Raw genomic sequence first — 20,924 nt, 5'->3', positions numbered from 1 at the left:
TTTTTCTTTTTGGAATATGCCATATACAAATTAAAAATAAAAAGGGCATCTTTCCATACATGGATGGAATATGAAAATAAAATAAGTACTACCTATTAATCTCCGAAATGTTTTTTCATCAATGATTATACTTTTGTTTGAATCCTGAAAAAGCATTTGACATAATAGCAAAAAAGTTGCATGAGAAAATACACGAAATATAGTCAGAACCACTCCTGAATCTACTTTATAAAACAAATGATGAATCAAGAAGTGAACTTTCTTACCATTCAAATTTCGGGGCGAAAGTTGCTCGAGCAAAACTTATCATTGAACAAAAAATAATTGAAGATTAACCTTTGTAACATATCCAAGTTCAATTAGGGAGGAAACGGTCTGGCCCTCCCAGACACCACAGTATTGTTACGTTTTTCCCCGTGGGTTGAACAATAATTGACTTCACTGAATTATCAAACTTAACGTTATTTTACTTTAAATACAACAAACACTTCAACTAAAACTTCAACTATTATTTTAATGTCTATCGCCTTACTGGATCACTTCGCGTACCGCACTGTATCGTCCACTTGATTGTCTCGATAACCTCGTGGCTAGCCTGTAAATATCGTAATCGAATGTTGTAGAAATTTTGCCAAAGTTCCGCCGAAATCGGCAGCATTATTCTCGCTCCTTCAAGGGTGGCGGGGAATCATCGTACACTCGTGCGCTCTTAGCCACGTCACGCCTTGTTTATGGCTACCAGCGGCGGCTTTCTTGGAATAAATTTCTGCTAAAATATTAAAATATTCTCAGAATATTTTTGAATTATACTGCAAATATTTTGTGAATATTCTGGGAATATTCGGAATGGACTGTTTTGAGTATTCTAGTAATATCCATGGTATACACTGAAAAATATTCTGAGAATGTCTATAAAAAATTCATAACTTAATTTAATTGAATGTTCTCAGAATATTGTCATAATATAATGCAAATATTTTATGCACGTTCTATGAATATTTGGAAAGCCTTGAACAAAATATTCCGATATCATTGGTAGGATGTGGAAGTCTATATAGTCAGCATAAAACTTGGGTGCTTGGAATTCGATGAAGTCCACGAAGGCCATTTTTGCCTGATCCTGATTTGCGAAGGTTCTACCGGTGAGAAAATTATTGGAGTGCTTGAAAAAACGGTAGTCGTTTGGCGAATGGTCTGGGGAGTATGGTGGATGAGACATAACTTCGACGCTCAATTTGTTCAATTTTCGGACGGTTATTTGTGAAAAGTGCGGACGGGCGTTGTGGAGCAGAATCTGACCTGTTGACCAATGCCGGCTGCTTCTGACGCAATTTTCGGTACATTTCGTCGATTTCCTTATAATAGAACTCTGCTGTGATGGTTAGGTCCAGTTGCAGAAAGTTATAGTGAATCACATCAGCCTCTGACCACCATAGAGTAACCAACATGGTCTTTTTTTGGTGGGTTTTTGGTGAGAAGTGCCTGGGTGGCTAGTACAATTTGAAAGAAATGCTAATTAAAAATGGCTGCAGCTAAAAAATGGCGGATTACATATTTTATCACAACTTCCTCAATATGGGTATCAAATGACAGAGCCTGGCTAGTAGAATATTAGCACTGTCATATTGATTTGTTTATCTTTTAATAGTTTGTCTTGAATTGTTTATAATACGACCCTGTAGATAACAAAACAAAATATTTTGGATTTGTCAAAGAAAAAGTCAATAAAAGTTTATCCCGACTAAAAATATGACTTATTTGGCATTTTCGAGTTTGATAATTATCAAAAAAACAACATTTGGTGACCTCCACGTGATCACGATTTGGAGAAACGTACGTCCAAGCGAGAAAGTGCAGGTCTGAATCAAAGTCTGTCATCGGACTACGTATGGCCAAACGGATTTGGAAGTCGTGAGAAACCAGAATCCAATCTAGAAAAACTAACTGAAAAAGTCGTTGGAAGATAAATCTGGCAAGTCAACTTCCTTGAAACATGAGGTTCACTCGAAGCAGTCTGTTCACTCGAGAGCCTCAAGGGATACCGTATTATCTCGACGAAGTAGTTTGGATTTGGAAAAAAAAAGAATAGCTCTAAAAATGAAAAGACAAAGATGGGAGCTACAAAGAAAATCCAGAGAGCTGGAACTGGAAGAACAACAACTGGAAGAAAAGAACCGTTAGATAGTTGAAGAAGAAGGAAATAGCTGATAGTTTACACCTTCTTCAACTCGAAGAAGAATTGCACGAAGCCGAGATAGATGCCTAAGAAGAGGGCAGCAGTTACGTTCAATCAGAAGCAAGGAGCTGAAATATCAGGAGAGAATTAGTTGAAGAACAAGAACAAAACAACAGAGTAATCAATGGGTAGATTACACATCTGAAGGTTGAAGTTCAATTTCACGAAGAGAAACCAGGAAATATCACATCACAAGATATGCAAAGGTTGATCCACCACGGTGATCCACCGTTTTGACCACTACAAGGAGTTCTTTCGGACGTACCCAGGGACTTACTAAAATAGCTGATGATGACTTCTTCTTCCTCTTGTACCTGGGAAAGTACTGCTCCTATTCCATGTTGGGATGCATCCGTGTCTAGTAAAAACAGGCCCTCCCTTTAGGTACTCCAGGACCGGTGCGCTGGTTAAATGTCTCTTCAGATCAGCAAATGCTTACATTTGTTTCGCCATAAAATGGCTTCCTCGGGCGTGTCTTAATCATTAAGATACGTTGGTTATGGATTTTCATCAAGTATCGGCCGATTCCATCATATAGCTAATGCTTGCTGGCGGTCTGGAGACCAAACGAAAGGTGTTCTCTTTTCACTTAAGCTATGCAGCAGTCTGGCAATTTTTCCAAAGTCCTTCACGAAACGCCGGTAATAGCTACAGAGTCCAAGGAAGCTCTAGTGACATAATTAAGCCTACTGTAGTCTACGCAAAATCTCGTCAATCCATCTTTCTTATTCACCAACAGGTGACGACCAGGAACTGTTTGATTCCTCGATTACTCCTTCCTCAAACATGTCCTTAACAATAGATACAGCTTCGTCTTGTTTTGCGAAGAGAAGAAGTCTCGGTGGTTGGCGTATGGGCTCGGCATCGCCAGTATCACTGCGATGTTGAACTAGATCCGTTCGACAAATGATTTTGCCTTTTACAAACCTGTCGTTCTCTTCCTCGGCGAATCAGGTGGCCTTGGATAGTTCTTCCTCAGACAGATGGCTCCACATCTTCTCGAAAGAGTATATGATCTCCTTTGCAGGTTGTTGAGCACGCTGTACTTCTTCGATTTTGTCGATTTTCACGATCGGTTCGTAGGTGAGAATCACTCTGTTGTTATTAGGGTTGATTATTCTTACAGGAATGGTCTGATTATTACCATTCACGAGAGATCTGGCCACAATAATTCCTGAGTTCAGAGCCATTGGATGGCTCTTTCAATGCTGTACCCAAGCCGCCAGGTCCAGCAATTTCCGCTTGAATAATTTTCTAAGTGTTAGGAGAGATTTTGGAATCTTCCAGTATAACCACCTTGGCGCCGTCATAAGGCTGAGAAGGCACGTCCTCCACCGTTCTCAGCTCTGTCGAACTCTTGCGGGTTGCGGTGGAGGACCTGATGCGGTCCCCAGCGCAACCCGGCAGGTACAAAATATATGCTTTGTTAATGAGGTAGTCGGATAGTCAAGTTGCAAGATTACCACCTTGATACCCACGACAACCTTCCCATATGCGGGTTTTTGCACGTCACCTACTCCTGACGATGCCTTAGATTCAGCCGTGCAGAGCTTTTTTGCCTCTGGTTTTGATGAATCATCACTTGAGCGCAAACGTTTGCTAACCTGCTCATGGAGGAATTGTTCCCCCACCTGAGACAGATTCGGCGTTCGCCGCTCAAGAATTTGGTGCAAGGCGGTTTTATAAGGTACCCCGGTCAGTTGGAGTCATAAACTCGACAACCACCTCCTCTGTAGACTCGCTCCTGGACAAAATTTACAGGGAGGTCAGTTGTAGTCGTAAACTCGACATCCATATCCTCTGTAGACTCGCTCCTGAATTAAATTTACAGGGAGGTCAGTTGTACTCGTAAACTCGACATCCATATCCTCTGTAGACTCCTGGATTAAAATTGCAGGGAAGTCAGTTGGAGATGTAAACTCGATATCCATCTCCTCTGTAGACTCTCTCCTGATCTAAGTTTACAGGGAGGTCAGTTGAAGTCGTAAGCTCGACATCCATCTCCTCTGTAGAATCAGCGTCAGAAGGAATTTTTAAGTTTATTCTGTCCATAAAAGTCCCACGAGTAGCTAGGGACAAGGCGATGCTACGACGTGAAGGCGCTCGCTATCTCGAAGGTTCCGTAGGGACAGCTGATAGGCTCAGTGTCATTCATCATCTCGGCACGGATACACACACCTTAGGATTGAGCCATCATTGAGATGCCATTCAGTTAGGAGTTACAGAGCCAAAAGTGATTCTGTCATTACCGTATCTAACAGGGCTACGTGGAAGCAGGCATCCGATGGCCGGTTAAAACAAAAAACAATGTTTAAAATTTTCTCGAAAAGTTCAAGGTTTTGTGAAGAAACAACACATTCAAAAATTGTACCTCTTCAACAGGAGGTATAATACAATGTTCAGATGATGGGAATACAAACCATAACATAGGTCAATTATAAAATAATCATAAAAATTATTAACTTTTCTTTAGGGGAAAAAGTTTGTGGCTTCCTAAATCTCCATTTATATTATACAAAAAAATCTTCCAAAGGAAGAAAGAAAGCAAAGTGTATCTCATTCATTCTATAAAGACGGAGAATTAGAAACTCAAAACCTTCCTTGAAATAAAATACCTAGTGTTTACCTTTCATTACCAAGTAATACGCCTGAGCTGGCAGCACGCAGAAATATTGAACTTAGTTCACTTAGTTCATGTTTTAATACATTTGAAAAAATATTCAATTCAGAGCCATATGCGGTTGCTTATACGGCCGATAAGTAATAATAAGATAATGAATTGTCAAGTTCTGAGAAGTAACAACAAACGTCAAAACATGTAGCACAAAATCCGTTATTGAAGTTGGATCATAAAAAAATAAAACGTACTGAAATTCAAGTATATATATTCATAATAAAATCAGTTAACTTTCAAAACACATAATTGAAATAAATATTCTCTCTATGTATTCAATCTGATATTGACAGTTTCCACAACCATGACGAAAAAAAATCAGGCCCGGTTGAAACCATCTGTTTGACGCTTACGACTCAGATTTAGAACGGGATCGTTTGACAGAACGATACTAACATTTGGACTCCGATCTTGACCGACTAAAACTACGCTTATAGTTGCTTCGTGACCTGATATCAAAACACTTATCCTTCCGTTCATCACTTCTTGAACGAGATCTTGGCGCCGACCCACTCGAACGACTATGTGATCTCTTCCCGCCGATCTTTCTGTTTGATTTGTCCATGGTCGAAAGGGTTGGCGACTTTAATTCAGTTAGCGAACGGTTATTGGAAGGACTACTGGACCTCCTGGACAGCTGGTCACTTCCACAACTCGACATATATCTACTACTGCGTGAACTGCTGCTGCGACTATGATATGAGCGCGAAGTTCCGTACTTACTGCTGGCCACAGTAAATACAGGGGTACGGCAACTACGCCTATAGTTGCTTCGTGACCTGATATCAGAACACTTATCCTTCCGTTCATCACTTCTTGAACGAGATCTTGGCGCTGACCCAATCGAACGACTATGCGACCTCTTTCCGCCGATCTTTCTGTTTGATTTGTCCATGGTCGAAAGGGTTGGCGACTTTGATTTAGTTCGCTAACGGTTATTGTAAGGACTACCGGGCCTCCTGGACAGGAAAGATACAATAAACTTCCAACTTTTTTGATAGGGAAAATCAGATTTGCTTTTGGAGAAATTCTTGTCAGCTTGATTATATATAGGGGTTTTTGTAGGTTTGGCTGATTTCATACTGTAGAGGTTCAGCACATGAGTCACATAATTTGCTTGATGGACAGTTTTCTTGAGCATACCCAGATAAACTTCAGGGTTTTCATTAACTTTGGTTTCAAAAGTTTGCTTCAACTTATTCATGAGCTTCACAACTTCAGACTTATCACCAATCACAATACCATCATCCACATGAATACCAACAAATAATTTGTTTTTATTCGATTTAAATACACATTGATCAGTGTTCAGCTGGAAAATCCTCTCTTTCTTGAGAAAATCAGTTAAACGTTTGAACCATTGTTGAGGTGCTTGCTTCAGACCATAAAGTGTCTTTTTCAACTTTCAAATTTTTCCACCTGTTTCAAAATCTTCAGGCAAATGCATGTATATGACTTGTTGTTAATCACCATACAGGAAGGCTGACTTTATGTCAAATGACATCATTTCTAAATCTTCAGTTGCAGCGATAGCCAAAAGCATTCTGAGAGAGTTAGCATGAATGACAGAACTAAAAATGTCTGTGTAATCAAGTCCATTTTTCTGTTGGCATCCTCTTGCAACGATTCTTGCTTTGAACTGACCACTGTCTTTAATTTTAAATAGCCACATACTAGTAACTATTTTTTTTCCTTTGACTTCTTGTGGGTTTACAAGATCCCACGTTTGGTTTCTTTTCAGACATTCTTTTTTCTTCATTAATGGCATTTATCCATTCTGCACGATGGTCACTCTTCATACAGTCTTCATAGGTAATGGGAGATTCCTCAGCAAGCATTTCATAATCTTTAAATCTTGCAGGAAGTCTTCTATTTCTTTGTGATCTTTGGTTTGGATTTTGATTTAATATTTCAACATCATTTTCATCTTCATTGTCTTGGTTTACATCTTCTGTATCTGTACCAAGATGTAGACATCTTGTTGCTCTTTGTCTCTTGGTGTTGAAAGGGTTTCTTTTCATATTAGCAACAGCACATATTTCACATATCACTTCATCTTCACATTTGGTTATGTGTTCTGGCACTCCCCGACACAAAGCAGGGATTTTCTTGAGATTTGAAAGACCAACATGACCCAATTTACGGTACCATTCCATTATTTCATTTTTATTTGCAACATTGCCTTCTGCTCGTTTTCTTAGATTCACAACAAACAATCCATTTTCTGTTTGTGTGCCTGTTACAATTTTATCATCTTTCAAAATATCTACTCTTCCTTTCTTGAATCTCACTTCTCCACCGTTATCAACTACACATGTTACAGATAGCAGGTTTTTGGTGAGATCAGGAACTTAGCACACATTTTTGAGTATCAGTTCTTCTGAATATACATCTCCACTAGCTGAAGATTTCATAGCAACACCTTTCTTTGCACTAGAGATGTTGGTCACAGTTTTTACAATGTCACTCAAATTTTCTTTTGAATTGGTGAGATGAGTAGTGCAAGCACTATCTACACAATATACACATGAGTCATTGTTAACAGCTGCAAGAGCAGTTTCAGTTAAACATGCCATTTCTTCATTGTTTGAAGCAAGAGTGGTTTCAGTTAGGAAAGCCACTTTTTCATTGTTAGTTTTACTTTGATCTGAGGGTATTTGTTTAATTTTCGGACGGTGATTTGTCAAACGGGCGTTGTTGTGGAGCGGAATGGAACCTCTTCTGTTGACCAGTGCCAACTACTTTTCAATTTTCGGTACATTTCGTCGATTTCCTCACAATAGAAATCTGCTGTAATTGTTTGGTCCAGTTGCAGAAAGTTATAGTGAATCAGTGTCAAATCACTGTCCTAAACGTCTCCTGTTGTAGAGAATGTAGAGCATCCACTTTTCATTCACATGTGCCAATTCGACCAAAAATGGGTAATTTTTGTTGCGCAAAAGCAACGAAGAGCAGATCTCGAAACGTGGTTGTGTCAATCGATCAAATCGTGGGGCACCCATCGCTTAACATCATGATAATAAGCTCCTCACCATTGGGACCTCGGAAACTGTGAGAGATACAAAGATGGTTAAACTGGGGCAAAGTTGCGCATTTACCTGACTAACAATATGCCGTTGAGAAAGTTCTGAAATTCCGAGTATATCCGAAGGTATCCGGAAAAAACAGAAATTTCGGGAAATGGTTTTCATTTTTTTCTGGCTTTATTTTTCGAAGGATTCGAAAATAAATTGTACTTCCACAATGCTCCTTTTTCCCAGCTATATAATGGTGTTTTCAGATTTGCTATCCGACGTTTCGTCTTCCGGACACCATCGTCAACTTCATTTTTTCTTATGGGCGCTACATTGAAATCTTTCTACTTCGAATAGAACCCGATTTCATCTTTTCAATGATGTATCATAAGTTATCATTCTTTTTCGAAAAATTGAAGATATTGAAAAAAATTAATTGTTATCATAATAGGTTTTGACTTTGATGTTTCCAAATTTACTTTTAATTTGTTACACTCAATGACATTTTATTAATGTACAAGTCATTGAATTTTTGGCGAAAAATGGCTTTCACGAATGAAGAAAAAAGAGATACGATACAAATTTATTACAAATACGATAGAAACAGTGTTAGGACATCGGAAATGTATTTAAACTTGTATCCCGAAAGACGACAACCTTTATCAAAATATGTTCAAGTTATTGGATCAAAATCTCACCGAGTTTGATTCGTTGGAGAAGCCAATAAAAAAATACGGAGACAGAATCAACAATCAAGATTTGATAAATGAGGTGTGTATGAGGTAAATTAGACATTGTGCCCTATTCAATGAAAATAGAACTTTGAACAAATAACAATAATCAACTAAAATGTATAAATACAGAAGTAAATCACAGGCAATGCTCAAAATACTGGCCTTGTTCATAACACAACTGTGTCCTTCTTCGAATATTATTCACTGATCGATTAACTTTCCTCCTCCTCGATTTTCCGAACACTCTAACTCTCTGTGTTGAAGGTCCTCAATATTTTGATATTCCCTCTGACTAAAAACTCTATTTTTCAGTGTACCCCATAAGAATTTAACCATAACACTTGAGTCTGGAGACCTTTCTCGCCACTTCACCGGCCCATTATTTCCTATCTATTTATCAACAAACCTTTCAGTCAGGTAATTAGATACGCAGGTAATGTGCGGTGGAGCACCATCACGTTGAAACCAGATGTTATAGTTAGTCAAAGGTAGATCATCCAAATAGTCTTTGAAAATCGACATTAAAAACTGGTGATAGGTTTCTCCATTCAGAATTCCATTAAATAAATGAGGACCCAAAATTTAATCTTTGTAAATTCCTGCCCACATGTTAATACTAAATCGCACTTGAAGTCGAGGAACTGCCTGGGGTTTTTTATGCTCCAAATGTCTTCGTTATTTCGGTTGAAATATCCCACAATTCGTAAAAGTGCTTTCAACGGTTTGGTGTTGGGAAAAAAACTCCAGTGATATTAAAAAAAAAACTTTATTACTAGGATTCCAAAAATCACAATTTTACACAGTCATCATCCACATATTCAATAACTAAACTATCTCCATCCAGGATAAATTTACTTTCTAGCAAACTTTTCAACACAGAAGACACATTTTGTGAGATAATTTGATTGTCACATTTTTTGAACAGCCTAAGTTTTTTCTCGGTGCTTTTATTATTGTTATTCTGTAGATTCATTTCTTGTGCTATAGCATCAATAGCCCGTCCAACTGACCACTGACTTGAAACGAAAATGGGGGTAGCTTTTTCTGAGTGAAATACATTGAAATATATTCTGTTCGCAACTGGTATAGACTTAAGTCCAGTGGCTTTATTTTTGATTTTCATGAGTTGAAGTTTGCTAGCCATTTCCCTACTTTTGGTCTTTTTCTTTGCATCATCTATCTTTTTTTCTACCTGAAAACCATAAAGTCATAACTGTAAATAAGATATAATTGGTACTCTAGTATAATTTATTAATATTAAAGATCCCTATGGTATATGTTATGGATATGGATGTTTTGAAAATATTTAAGTAAAGCCATGATGAAGAGATAGTAATGGGGAATATTCCTCCTGACGAAAATCAAGTAGTTCTCATAAAAGAGCTCTTAAACAACACATTTTAAATTTATCATTTCAACCCTTTTCTTTGAAAAATCATTTAAATACTTAAAAAAGAGGAATGAAATAATGCATTCAACATTTAAAGGGATTCGTTTCTATTTCACCATTTGGCAAAATCGGTTATAGCTAATAAAGGACCATGAATCTGTTACCTGAATGAGACAAAAAAAGATGACATATTTCAGAGGCGAGCGGTTCTGTTTACTTATGTTCTGAGTTCCGAGACATTCTGTGACATATTACATTTTGTGCACCTAACCTATCTTCCTCTATATAAATAAATAACAAAACAACTGTTGTTTATGTGGCTTGTGGAGGTGGTATTGAACTAAAATTTATATTTTGCCTTAATTGTTGATTTATAAAGATAATTTTCCTTTTTTTAAAGTAGAATATCTAGATACGTATAAATTATTTCAATTATTTCTAGGCGCTGTTGCCAATATGTGAATTAAAAACAAATCCCTTTAAAAATTTGAAACATCAATTGGAATACTTTTCGAAGTGAATTTGAAAAACTCATGAACTAAACTCAACTTTACTTTGTTCAAACTTGCATTTGCTGTAATAACCCAAATTGAGGAACATTCCCCATTCTGGAAAAAAAGAAAAAAATATATTGTTGAATATATCAAAGTGAGGAAAATTAAGCTAGTAAGTTACTTCAGTTACACAAGTATATTTTCAATCACAATATTGATTGAGATATTGCAGTGCCAAAATTGACAAATTAACAATAAATTTTCATTGCAGTAATTCATAAATTGTGCATCTAAGATAAGTGAAGCGCCACAATATCTAAGTATGAAATATGAAATTTCAGAGGTGAAAAACCTACCAAGCTACACATTGAGAGAAAATCTGATGTTTCTCTCGGTTTTATTTTCAAATCAGAGATATACATCCGATTTTTCTCTCAATGTGAGGGTTCACCTGACAAAATAAGGCCCCTGGGGACATATGAAATCCTTGGTCTACACTACCCCTACGGCAAAAGTAGACAATCTGAATTGCGTAATCGCTGGATGCTACACAATTTGAAATACATCCAGAATATTTCAGAGTGATCAGTAGTCATTTTAAAGAAGAAGCAATGCATGATTTTGGCGAAGAGTTGTCTTTTCTAACAGTATCTAGATACACCTGATTTTAAAATATTTTACTTCATGTCAGATTTACACAGCAATAAGAAAACTAATTATTGTGTGATCAAGGGATATGCCATAAAATGGTTTCTATTTTATTTGGAAAAAATGTATTTCTGGACCTCTGTTTATACGAACTCTTCTTCAGAAAATTAGCAACTGAACACTGCACTTAAGAAACACCCTCTATGGTGTTCAAACCAACCTTGCAAAATACAAAATCAATGAAAAATTTAATGAATGTACATATTTATTACCTACAATTCAAGACAAAGAAATTGATAAAAAAGTAAAAATATACTTAATGTTGAAAGCATGGCATTCTGTGAATCAATATATGGCAGAACTTCCTCAACTACAAATTTTTTACAAAATACATTCAAAATATTTCTTTTGCTGTATCCTTTGTAAGGAAATGTACATTTACATCCAATATTATTCTATAGTATAGTCTTTTTTTGTGAGTATGTATTTTTCTACTATGCGGGAGAATATATGCACCGATAAGACTAATAAAATGACCTACAACCAAACATGAGAAACTAACCTCTTGATCCACTACAGCTTTGGCTTCATTAAACATCCTAACAGGTTTAGCATATTTTTCCCTTTCCTTTGCTAATGTATCTGCATCGGTTGGTTCACATTCTGTCAAATGACGATGCTTAACACAAAAGTGCTTTCCACATTTCTCACATATTAGGGGGATTATACTCTTTTCACTACATCCCTCAGATGAACAAATAAATAACTGTCCAATTTTCGTCAGTTCATCATCTGTGACAATTTTTGATGTTTCGCATGCCTGAACATGAAGATAAAAGTGCTCTGAACAAAAAGTTTTACCACATTTACACTGGAGAGGAAGAAAGTCTAATTGGTTGCATTCAGACTGTGCACACTGCTTACCAATTTTTGGTAATTCCATTTTGAAAAATACCTTCATTGATGTTCACTTATAGAAGAGAGCATAATATCACTCCACTTCTGTTCTTGTTCTTTCAGAGTAAGATGAACATCTCCGGAATCAGCCTCTGGATCAGAAAGTTCCCATGTAGGAACTGTAATATCGTCTTCAGGAAGAGAATCTGTCCGCCAAGTATCATCAATTAGATCCACAAAATATCCTTCAATGGAGACCTGACTATCCATCTAAAATATTATGAGGCTTGATAGAATATTGAGTTTTTTCAAGAAATCACCTTCTCACCTCACTATTGTCAAAATTTAAAAGTTGGTAATTCACGATTTTGTATTTTAATAATTTCGAGACAAAGAGTGAGGTAGAAGCACAGAATAGTAAGCAATAGTATTGCCAACCTATAGATTCCAAAGTCGGTAAAACCGATCGTAAAAAATCGGTTGATTTACAGACACCAATTGTCAAAAATAAATTTATTGAACAAAAAATAAACATGTTTTTATTAAAAAAACGTTCAAAAATAAAATAACACAAAAATAATACATTTCGAAATAAGTCAGATACCTATGGCAAGTAGGTACCAAATCTAATTTTCAGTTGATGATGAATTATACAAATATTACTTGTTCATATAAGACATTATTTTTTCATCAATGGAAAAATTATATATTACCTATATATTTCTTAGTATGTTATACTCCTATAATACTTTCTGTGTTTAATTTGTTTCTTTGATTAGTTTTCATTAAATTTATAGAAGATACCTAATACTCTTTATACATTAGTCGAGGAGTGTGGAAGAGTTAATATGTTAAAAGCAAAACAAATCAAAATATTGAACATTGAAAATCCGTTACTTATTTTCAGTTTTTTCACTTCTTGTCAAAATAATACGGCGTCGTCTGAGAATTGAGATTTGTCAGTATTTATCAGTAATCGCCATGCAGAGTCAAGTGTTTGTAATTCGGTAGCGTTTATTAGATTAGGAAATAAAGGAGCCTGCATATTGGCGGAGATACCAGGATTCATAAATGCATTTCTCCTTGTGAATATTTTGTTAGCAACGGTTAGTTATTGAATTGTTCCCACTTTTTATATTTATGTCCTTGTCACAACATTTACAGAAAGCCACTTGGTCACCTTTTTTACTTTTTTGTAAACACCTTCTATATTCGGTAACTTTTTCCCTTTCCTGTTTACATCTTCGGATATATTTAATTACTATTTTTCTCTTCGGTTCACTACCTTCACTACTTGAACTACACATGTTTAATTAAGGAATAAAAAGACAAAAGTATAATTTCCCAAACCGTCCCAATGTAATAGTAATTATAGATGTTTTCTGGCGTTTAATCGTATTCGAGCGTGTATTCGAAAACGATTCGTAATGACGTCATTAATAATAAGATTCGCTAGAATATAATGATTCAGTTTGTGTCAGATGTCAAAATAAATAATAAAAACAAACTTTTCAATTTTATATAACTTCAATTAGAATAGGATTTGTGCAAGTAACAATTTTCCAGCTTTATTTTCAAAAGTTTTCAACATTTTATCAAATAAAATCAGAAACTGACAACTGACGTAACATAACGTCGAATTCCGCTTCAAAACCCACCTCACGCTAAGGCGTTTTCTGGCGCTCGTCTGTGATTCCAAAAAAATCGTTCTGACGTTAAAACGATGACGTCAGATCAATTATGTTTTGAAACGTATTCATGATGATTTAAAACTAGCTTGAGGTTGGTTTTGAAACAGAATTTAACGTTACGTTAAATCAGTTGTGAGTTCCTGCTTTATTTCAATCGTTTTAGTTTATAAAATGCTGAAAACTTTTTTTAAAATACTTTGTAAGGATGTACAAAATAAAGCTGAGAAATTATTAGTTGCACATATCCGATTCTAATTGAGGTTAGAGAAAATTGAAAAGTTTATATTTACTATTGATTTTGACATCTGACACAAATTGCATCATTACATTCTGGCGAATCTTTTTATTAATGACATCACTACGAATCGTTTTTGAATACACTCTTGAAAAGGATCAAACGCCAGAAAACATCTTAGTTTTGAATCATCATGAATACATTTCAAATCATAGTTGATGTGACGTCATCGTTTCAACGCCAGAACGAATGTATTTGAATCACAGACGAATACGTTTTGAATACAAGAGCGCGAAAAAACGCCTTATAATTTGAATCGTTTTTGATACTTTTAACAATTAACATTTGACCATTATCAATGATTTGACAACTATAGCACCACAAATAACAGATTTTCAATGTTGTGTTTTTTCCCTGTCACTGTTTTTTATAGTAATTTTTTGTATGCCTGGCACCATCAAAGATGTGTTCCAAAAGTGATATGGTTTTTGATTATATATAACCACTCGAGGCGTTAGAGGTTAACGAGAGGCTAAAGCGCCCAGTCCGTACCAACGTTGCCAAGTGTACCCAGTTTGTTTTCCAAAAATGATATGGTTTTTGATTATGAATCACCACTAGAGGCGTTAGAGGTTACAAAGAGGTTACAAACCCAGTTTGTATTTCGCGGGAAATTACAAACTATACTTTAAAAATCAAGGTATGTGTTAGAACTTGCTTTAGTTATACGGTGGTTTCTTTTTTTTATCTACCTGTAAAGAAATTTGAATTCAGAAAATGCCAGTTATATGTAGTATATCTTAGAAAGCTGAAGTTTGAAACAGAAACAGAAAAATAAAAATGGTTTGTTGATTCTAAAATCAGCTAGAATAACACTATTTTGAAATTTATTTTCATTTATTTCAGATTTTGAAATTTGGACATCAAATACTGAAACAATTAACAATTGCTCCTATGTCTTGAAAAGTAGGAATGCTAGTACTATTGGTTAAATAGTGTATTTATTATTACGAGTGCAACAGGAGTACAAGTGAGTACTAATTTGATTATTGAGTGTAAAGGTATAGAGATTGGATACAGAGATGCTACATGGATATGGTACTGCTGAGAGAGGGTACCTATATTTCAAAAATCAAAATAAATATAACCCTATATAAGTACAATTTGATGAAAGGTGAGATAAAATAAAAAAAATCTCTCTGTCGTAGGTTATATCCTCAGTGACAACAATGATCGAAGACGTAGATTGTTGAAGAGCCAGGGATCTTGTAACATAAATAGTTCTTGCACAAGCGAAATCAAAGTTGTTAAAGAAAACAACAAAATTCTGGTAGAGTGGAAAAAAGTACATTAGGATCATGAGCTTGATATAGGTACAACATATTAGATTGCCAAAAACTGAAAAACAAAATATTGCCACAAAGATAACAAATGGTGTATTTTATCAGTTCGGACTTCCATTGTCTAATATAATATAAATTGATTTGAAAATCCTGAAAAAAAAAACAGTTAAAAAATTGATAAGATTAACCGAAAATAACAATTTTATCAAACAAAAAAAAACAGAAATTACAAAGAAATAACATACAAGCAACAACCAAACAAATGAAAATTGAAATATTGAAAAAAGCTGAAAAATAAAAATTAAAAATTATTATTCACAAAAAATGAAAAATAAAAAATCAAAAGATTTCAAACCAAGTTATGTCACTTGTGTGACATAACTTGTTTTGAATTCTTTGTTATTTTTTATTCTGTGTTATTTCTTTGTAATTTCTGTTTTTTTGTTTAATAAAATTGTTATTTTCGGTTAATCTTATTAATTTTTTAATTTCTTTTCAGGGTTTTCAAATCAATTCATATTATATTAGACAATGGAAGTCCGAACTAATGAAATACACCACGAAACACCCCAATACCCCAAAGGTAATCATATTTTATACTTATGTTATCATCAGAGACTTACTAATAAACAATTCTTATCTCAATTTCTGCAGAATCCTGTGATTCAGATGTAAAATAGCATATAAATATTCACTTAATTTTGAATTATTCACCGTTTACTAGAGCATTAATCTAACACATTTTTTCACAGAATCTTGGAATCCACTCGTCATAATTTTGGTGAACATTTGAAAAGAGTAGATTTGTTAACTAGTAAGGATCTGAGGAATATAAATATAAGCTATGGTCTTGAATTGAAAGATTCAAATGATGCCTTTTCTGTTGCTCTTTGGGTGAAGAAATGTGAAAATCTCAAAGAAAATCATATTTTGTTGCATAAAGAGCAAGGAAGGTACCATTTATTTTAATAAAAGAGGACTTTTGCTTGATAATAATGAATACGTTTCAAAGACAAATGATGAAACAGTTTCCATCTACAATTACCATTGATAGTACCCATGGCCTAAATGACTATGATTTTGAAATGACAACCATTATGGTCTTAGATGAATATCACCATGGTTGTTCAGTAAACAAAAAAAAAACGCGTTCAGAAGAAAACATTTCAACGGGCCTCCCCACAAGAACTGACAACATATACATTATATATACATATACATTTTTTAGTAATCGAATTAGAGGCCCCTGAAGTTTTTTTTACAAATCAGTTCAACCTATAAGTGACCACCAATATTGTTGATTATTACCATTTCGATATGTATGTTTTTTGTTTGGCGATAAATTCTTATTTTTATAAAGTCGTTTTTATTAGCGTAGTTCCTGAGTTACATGTCGATATTCCCGCGAAATACGAACTGGGTACACTTGGCAACTTTGGTACGCACTGGGCGGTTTAACCTCTCGTTAGAGGTTAGAGAAAATTGAACGTATTCAAAAACGAATCGTTTTTGAATACACGAATCGTTTTTCGTGTATTCTCGAATACGATTAAACGCCAGAAAACACCACTAATTGTGGTGAGAGTGACAAGTGGCAGGTGATCAATCTGAATTTGGAATATTTGAACAGATGATTGATAAAAGTTATGTTCTAAAAATCACTACCCCTTGACCGCTACCACCGTTATGTCGATGACTGCTACTGATGAGAAATTTTGACAGTGATTAATTACCTGGAAAATGATGTATTATTATTTTTTACGTACGGTTTTATTCTTTGAAAGTAATTTTTTTGTCGAAGACTCAATATTTGGGTATATAACCTTTCACAATCTGAAAAATTTACAAAGCTGAATCAATAGAAAATCTGCTGAAGTGTAATAAAAAACAAACTGAAAAGTCCACCCCAAAAAGTTACTAGGTAATAAAAATAACTAAACTGATTAGACTCTCTTCAGTATTTTATATATAGAAAATCTGCTGAAGTATAATAAAAAACAAACTGAAAAGTCCACCCCAAAAAGTTACAGAGTAATAAAAATAACTAAACTGATTAGACTCTCTTCAGTATTTTATATTATGTAGTAATTTTTTGAGGTGAAGTTTCCAATTTGCTTTTTATTACACTTTAGCAGATTCTCTTTTGATTTATTTATTTTTCAGATTGTGGAAGGTAATATACCCAAAAAACAGTAAAAATGACGTTTGTATCTGACTATACACCTACCAATTAATCAATCTTATAGTACAAAAGTATTTTCTCCCAAAAATTCGTATCGAACTTGTACGGTATGTCTCATCAATTTGATGATTTAGTCTGCTAACTAGTAAGGTTATGCTGAAACACACTATATAATTGAACGGGATAACTCATTGCAATTAAATATAGTTTCAAACATATACATTTTTTAGTAATCGAATTCTGCATTCAAAGAGCATTGCTGACTATCAGTTCATCCGTTGGTTAATTTATGCGGGTATATATTTTACAAAAAAAACGCTTGTTTCATGTCAACTGATCTTCGTGTGAAGTCGTCCTATTCAGCATCAGGCCTCTCGTCCACTGGAAGCGGAAAGCTGAAGCTGCGACCACAGCATAATATGCTGTGCTGCGACAGGGTATAAAAGTAAACACAAGTAAGTTCACTCTCCGCCATATTTGGGTCAAGATTTCCCACCTCGAATTTTATGCTCAGTCGACCTATAGCACAACCGACTGAATCTGATGCATTTACCAAGTGAGCCAAGTTGAGGCATAGACTATTATTACAGAGTGACTCGTTGTAAGTGGTGGTTTTGTATTTGTGTTGAATTTGTGTTTAGTTTCAAAATGAACAAGTGTCGAGCTGTGGATTGCTGTAATTTGTAGGGTGATGTCGGCATTCATTTTTTTCGATTTTCAATTGACGATAAAAGGTATGTTTTTCTATTATTTATTATGTAAGATTGAAGTAATGAACATATAACAAAAACCATGAAATAAATTGTTATAGACCATATATAGTGGAGTCATTAATATGCAGACTTTTTATTATGAATTTAATTTGATGAAATTGAACTTTACGAATCATTGATTTGAAAATCATGCCATTAATGAGATAATTCACCGAGCTCCTTTCTTTTTGCGTGAATGGGATTCACCCACATTTTCCGTCTTGCGTCCACATCGCTTGTGCCTGATACGACGATGAATTGAAAGTGATAATTCCATAGCGAAAATTTTTCATCAAAATAATGAAAAAACTCGTTCCGAAGAACCATCTCACTTAATACGAATCCGGACGAATACTCAGCAATGGACGATGTGCATCGCATCTTTTCGTAAGAAGGGCGTTCGCAAAAATTCGTTGCTCCACAGTTCGCAGCTTTCCGCTCCCAGTGGACGAGAGGCCTTAGCCTCAGATTTTTGGAAAATTTGGCAACACTGTTCACGTTTTTTCTTCCACCCCAACATCGTCAACGTGCGCGTCGAAAACTGTGGATAGAAAGGCCATAGTAAAATGCTAAAAGACCGTGTAGCTGACTTCACACTAATCTTTTGTAAGCTTTTACACACTTACTTCATGGCACGGATCAGTCTCTCTCAGACATAGATACCGAAAAGTGACGGATTATAAATAATGTTTTAACTTTCGTAATCGGTGTTAATAATTTTTTATCCAACTCTTCTATTCACGTCGAGATTCATCCATCGTTTAGAAGAGCCCATCTATAGCCTTCAAATCACCAGTTCGCTATCTCAGTATATACATTTTTCAAGTGAGCTCAGCTGAGGTCAGAGAGGTGTCCACTGGACTCTACCTCATCTATATTTGTACCTTCAGTCGTTGTTGTACCATTTCCTAAACAAATTTTTAATCGTCACTCTATATAAAGTGTAAACGAATTGTCCTCTTATTTTATTATCGAGTACAACAAATGTGAAATTTTAAGATTTGATGCTATTATTCATAAATAAATTGTACTCACTTTCAGAAATATTGTACCATGTTAGGTTATCACTATATAGGGACATTATCTGTAATAAAGAACACCACACTAATCATGACTGAAAAGTTTGGTTGTGTTTAATGTTCTTCAACACTTTCACCGGTCGAATAAAATAGACGATTAAATAGAATAGAATATGTTTATTTCATCACATTAACTACAAAAGTACAATAGTGACAAGCCAAAGTGACAAACAAGAATAACAATAATTGAACGCTAGTTATTGTTATACACGCTGATTACATCTAAAACAATTATGGAAAAAAAATAATAAAAAACACATGTAACATATTAAAATATTACCGCTCATTAGGAAATGATACCCACACATACTGAAGTATTAATAGATATAATAAATTATGGTCCTCATATCATCCTAAAGGGCCTAAAGAGTATGTCTATTGACATCGTTATTGTTTCATCTTACATCTCAGCGAAATACCGTAAATGTCCAAAACATATATCGTGCGATATAACCAAGTGCCATCATGGTGTAACATCGCGACATGGACTTGTAACCTAATGTAATATCAAAGACATGTCATTGTCAAAGAATTATTTGCTGGAGTACTCAGTAAAGAGCTATGGTAATAATATTGATATTGGTGAATATTTGAACTTTTAAGTCATTGAAGTTGATATTCTTCAAGTGTTTTATTCTTCTATCGGGAGAAAATAAATCTGTAATATTGACTATTGTATATATATATATTAGAAATTGTGTATTTTTAACACATTTCAGCGATTACAGAAACAAATTATTCAAGAAACGATGAAAACAGAACACAGCCTACAATGTTTTGAAATTCGAAAATTATTAGGTTATCACTCACTTCTAACTACTGTCTATTTTGAAATAGGTCAATCAACGACCATTTGCGCACTGTGTACTAGCATTGTATATAGTATATCCCTATACAAAGGTACTAGTATTGTATATAGTAGTCTATATACAAAGGTAGGGGAGACCGGGTATGGTTGTCTCACGGATTGGTTGTCACAGCGGCCATATTGGAAAATTGAGCGAACGAAAGAGTTTATCGAACAAAATCGAAGGATCGCGAGAGCAATATCTGTATCCTAACGTCACTTCAGTTCACTCTCATACTGTGTGAGGGGGATACGTACATTTGTTTTTTTTTCGGACAGCAAAATTAAATATTTGTGCATGTTTCGAGTCTCATAAGTATACTAGAATTTTTCGTAGGTATATATCATTTCATGTATTTTCAATGTGAAATATGTGGTTCACGATATCACTATCCGTTTTTATGAATGAATATCGATTCAGAGTTATTTCAGGGGGTTATATCTTAAAATGTGTTTTGGGGCTGGTTGTCTTAACTTGACGGAGGCTGGTTGTCTTAACTAGACGGGGGCGGGTTGTCTTAACTTGACGGGGGCTGGTTGTCTTAACTCAACGGGGGCTGTTGTTGGCTTTTCGAGCTTCTGCTACATACAATTTTATTTTTTTCAGAAAAAAATCATAGAAATGTCGTGGCATCGTATTATGGCATAGTATTATACGCGATACGGCGTGCTGCAAAAGAAGTGATTTTGGAATTAATTATTATCACA

At 35.0% G+C, this 20,924-nt stretch overlaps 2 protein-coding genes across 2 annotated transcripts; both read right to left on the bottom strand.

The window, feature by feature from the left end:
* Window positions 1-9,408: 9,408 nt before the first annotated feature.
* Window positions 9,409-12,133, bottom strand: LOC111505770 (AN1-type zinc finger protein 1). The gene is made up of 2 exons (XM_023160637.2): window positions 11,753-12,133; window positions 9,409-9,850 (listed from the first exon to the last, which is right to left on the bottom strand). The coding sequence occupies exons 1-2, from the start codon at window positions 12,131-12,133 to the stop codon at window positions 9,446-9,448; spliced, it is 786 nt and encodes a 261-aa protein (XP_023016405.2). The 3' UTR covers window positions 9,409-9,445.
* A 14-nt stretch (window positions 12,134-12,147) lies between these two features.
* LOC111505772 (anaphase-promoting complex subunit 13) lies at window positions 12,148-12,571 on the bottom strand. The gene is made up of 2 exons (XM_074180729.1): window positions 12,416-12,571; window positions 12,148-12,357 (listed from the first exon to the last, which is right to left on the bottom strand). Exon 2 carries the CDS (start codon window positions 12,355-12,357, stop codon window positions 12,148-12,150), a length of 210 nt encoding a protein of 69 aa, XP_074036830.1. The 5' UTR covers window positions 12,416-12,571.
* Between the last annotated feature and the right edge of the window lie 8,353 nt (window positions 12,572-20,924).

This window comes from Leptinotarsa decemlineata, unplaced genomic scaffold (genome assembly GCF_025532065.1).
Source record: "Leptinotarsa decemlineata unplaced genomic scaffold, Ldec_3_MD MMD2_tig00026299_RagTag_RagTag, whole genome shotgun sequence".
NCBI lineage: Eukaryota > Metazoa > Arthropoda > Insecta > Coleoptera > Chrysomelidae > Leptinotarsa > Leptinotarsa decemlineata.
Note: the sequence above shows the minus strand (reverse complement) of the source record. Positions and strands in the feature narration are given on the sequence as shown.

Bases quoted from the DNA above. Each gene is read 5' to 3' on its own strand.
- LOC111505770 (XM_023160637.2), bottom strand. From the start codon at position 12,133: ATGGAATTACCAAAAATTGGTAAGCAGTGTGCACAGTCTGAATGCAAC. The intron at 9,851-11,752 runs GTTAGTTTCTCA...TATGGTTTTCAG, and splicing joins AAGCTGTAGTGGATCAAGAG to GTAGAAAAAAAGATAGATGA.
- LOC111505772 (XM_074180729.1), bottom strand. From the start codon at position 12,357: ATGGATAGTCAGGTCTCCATTGAAGGATATTTTGTGGATCTAATTGAT.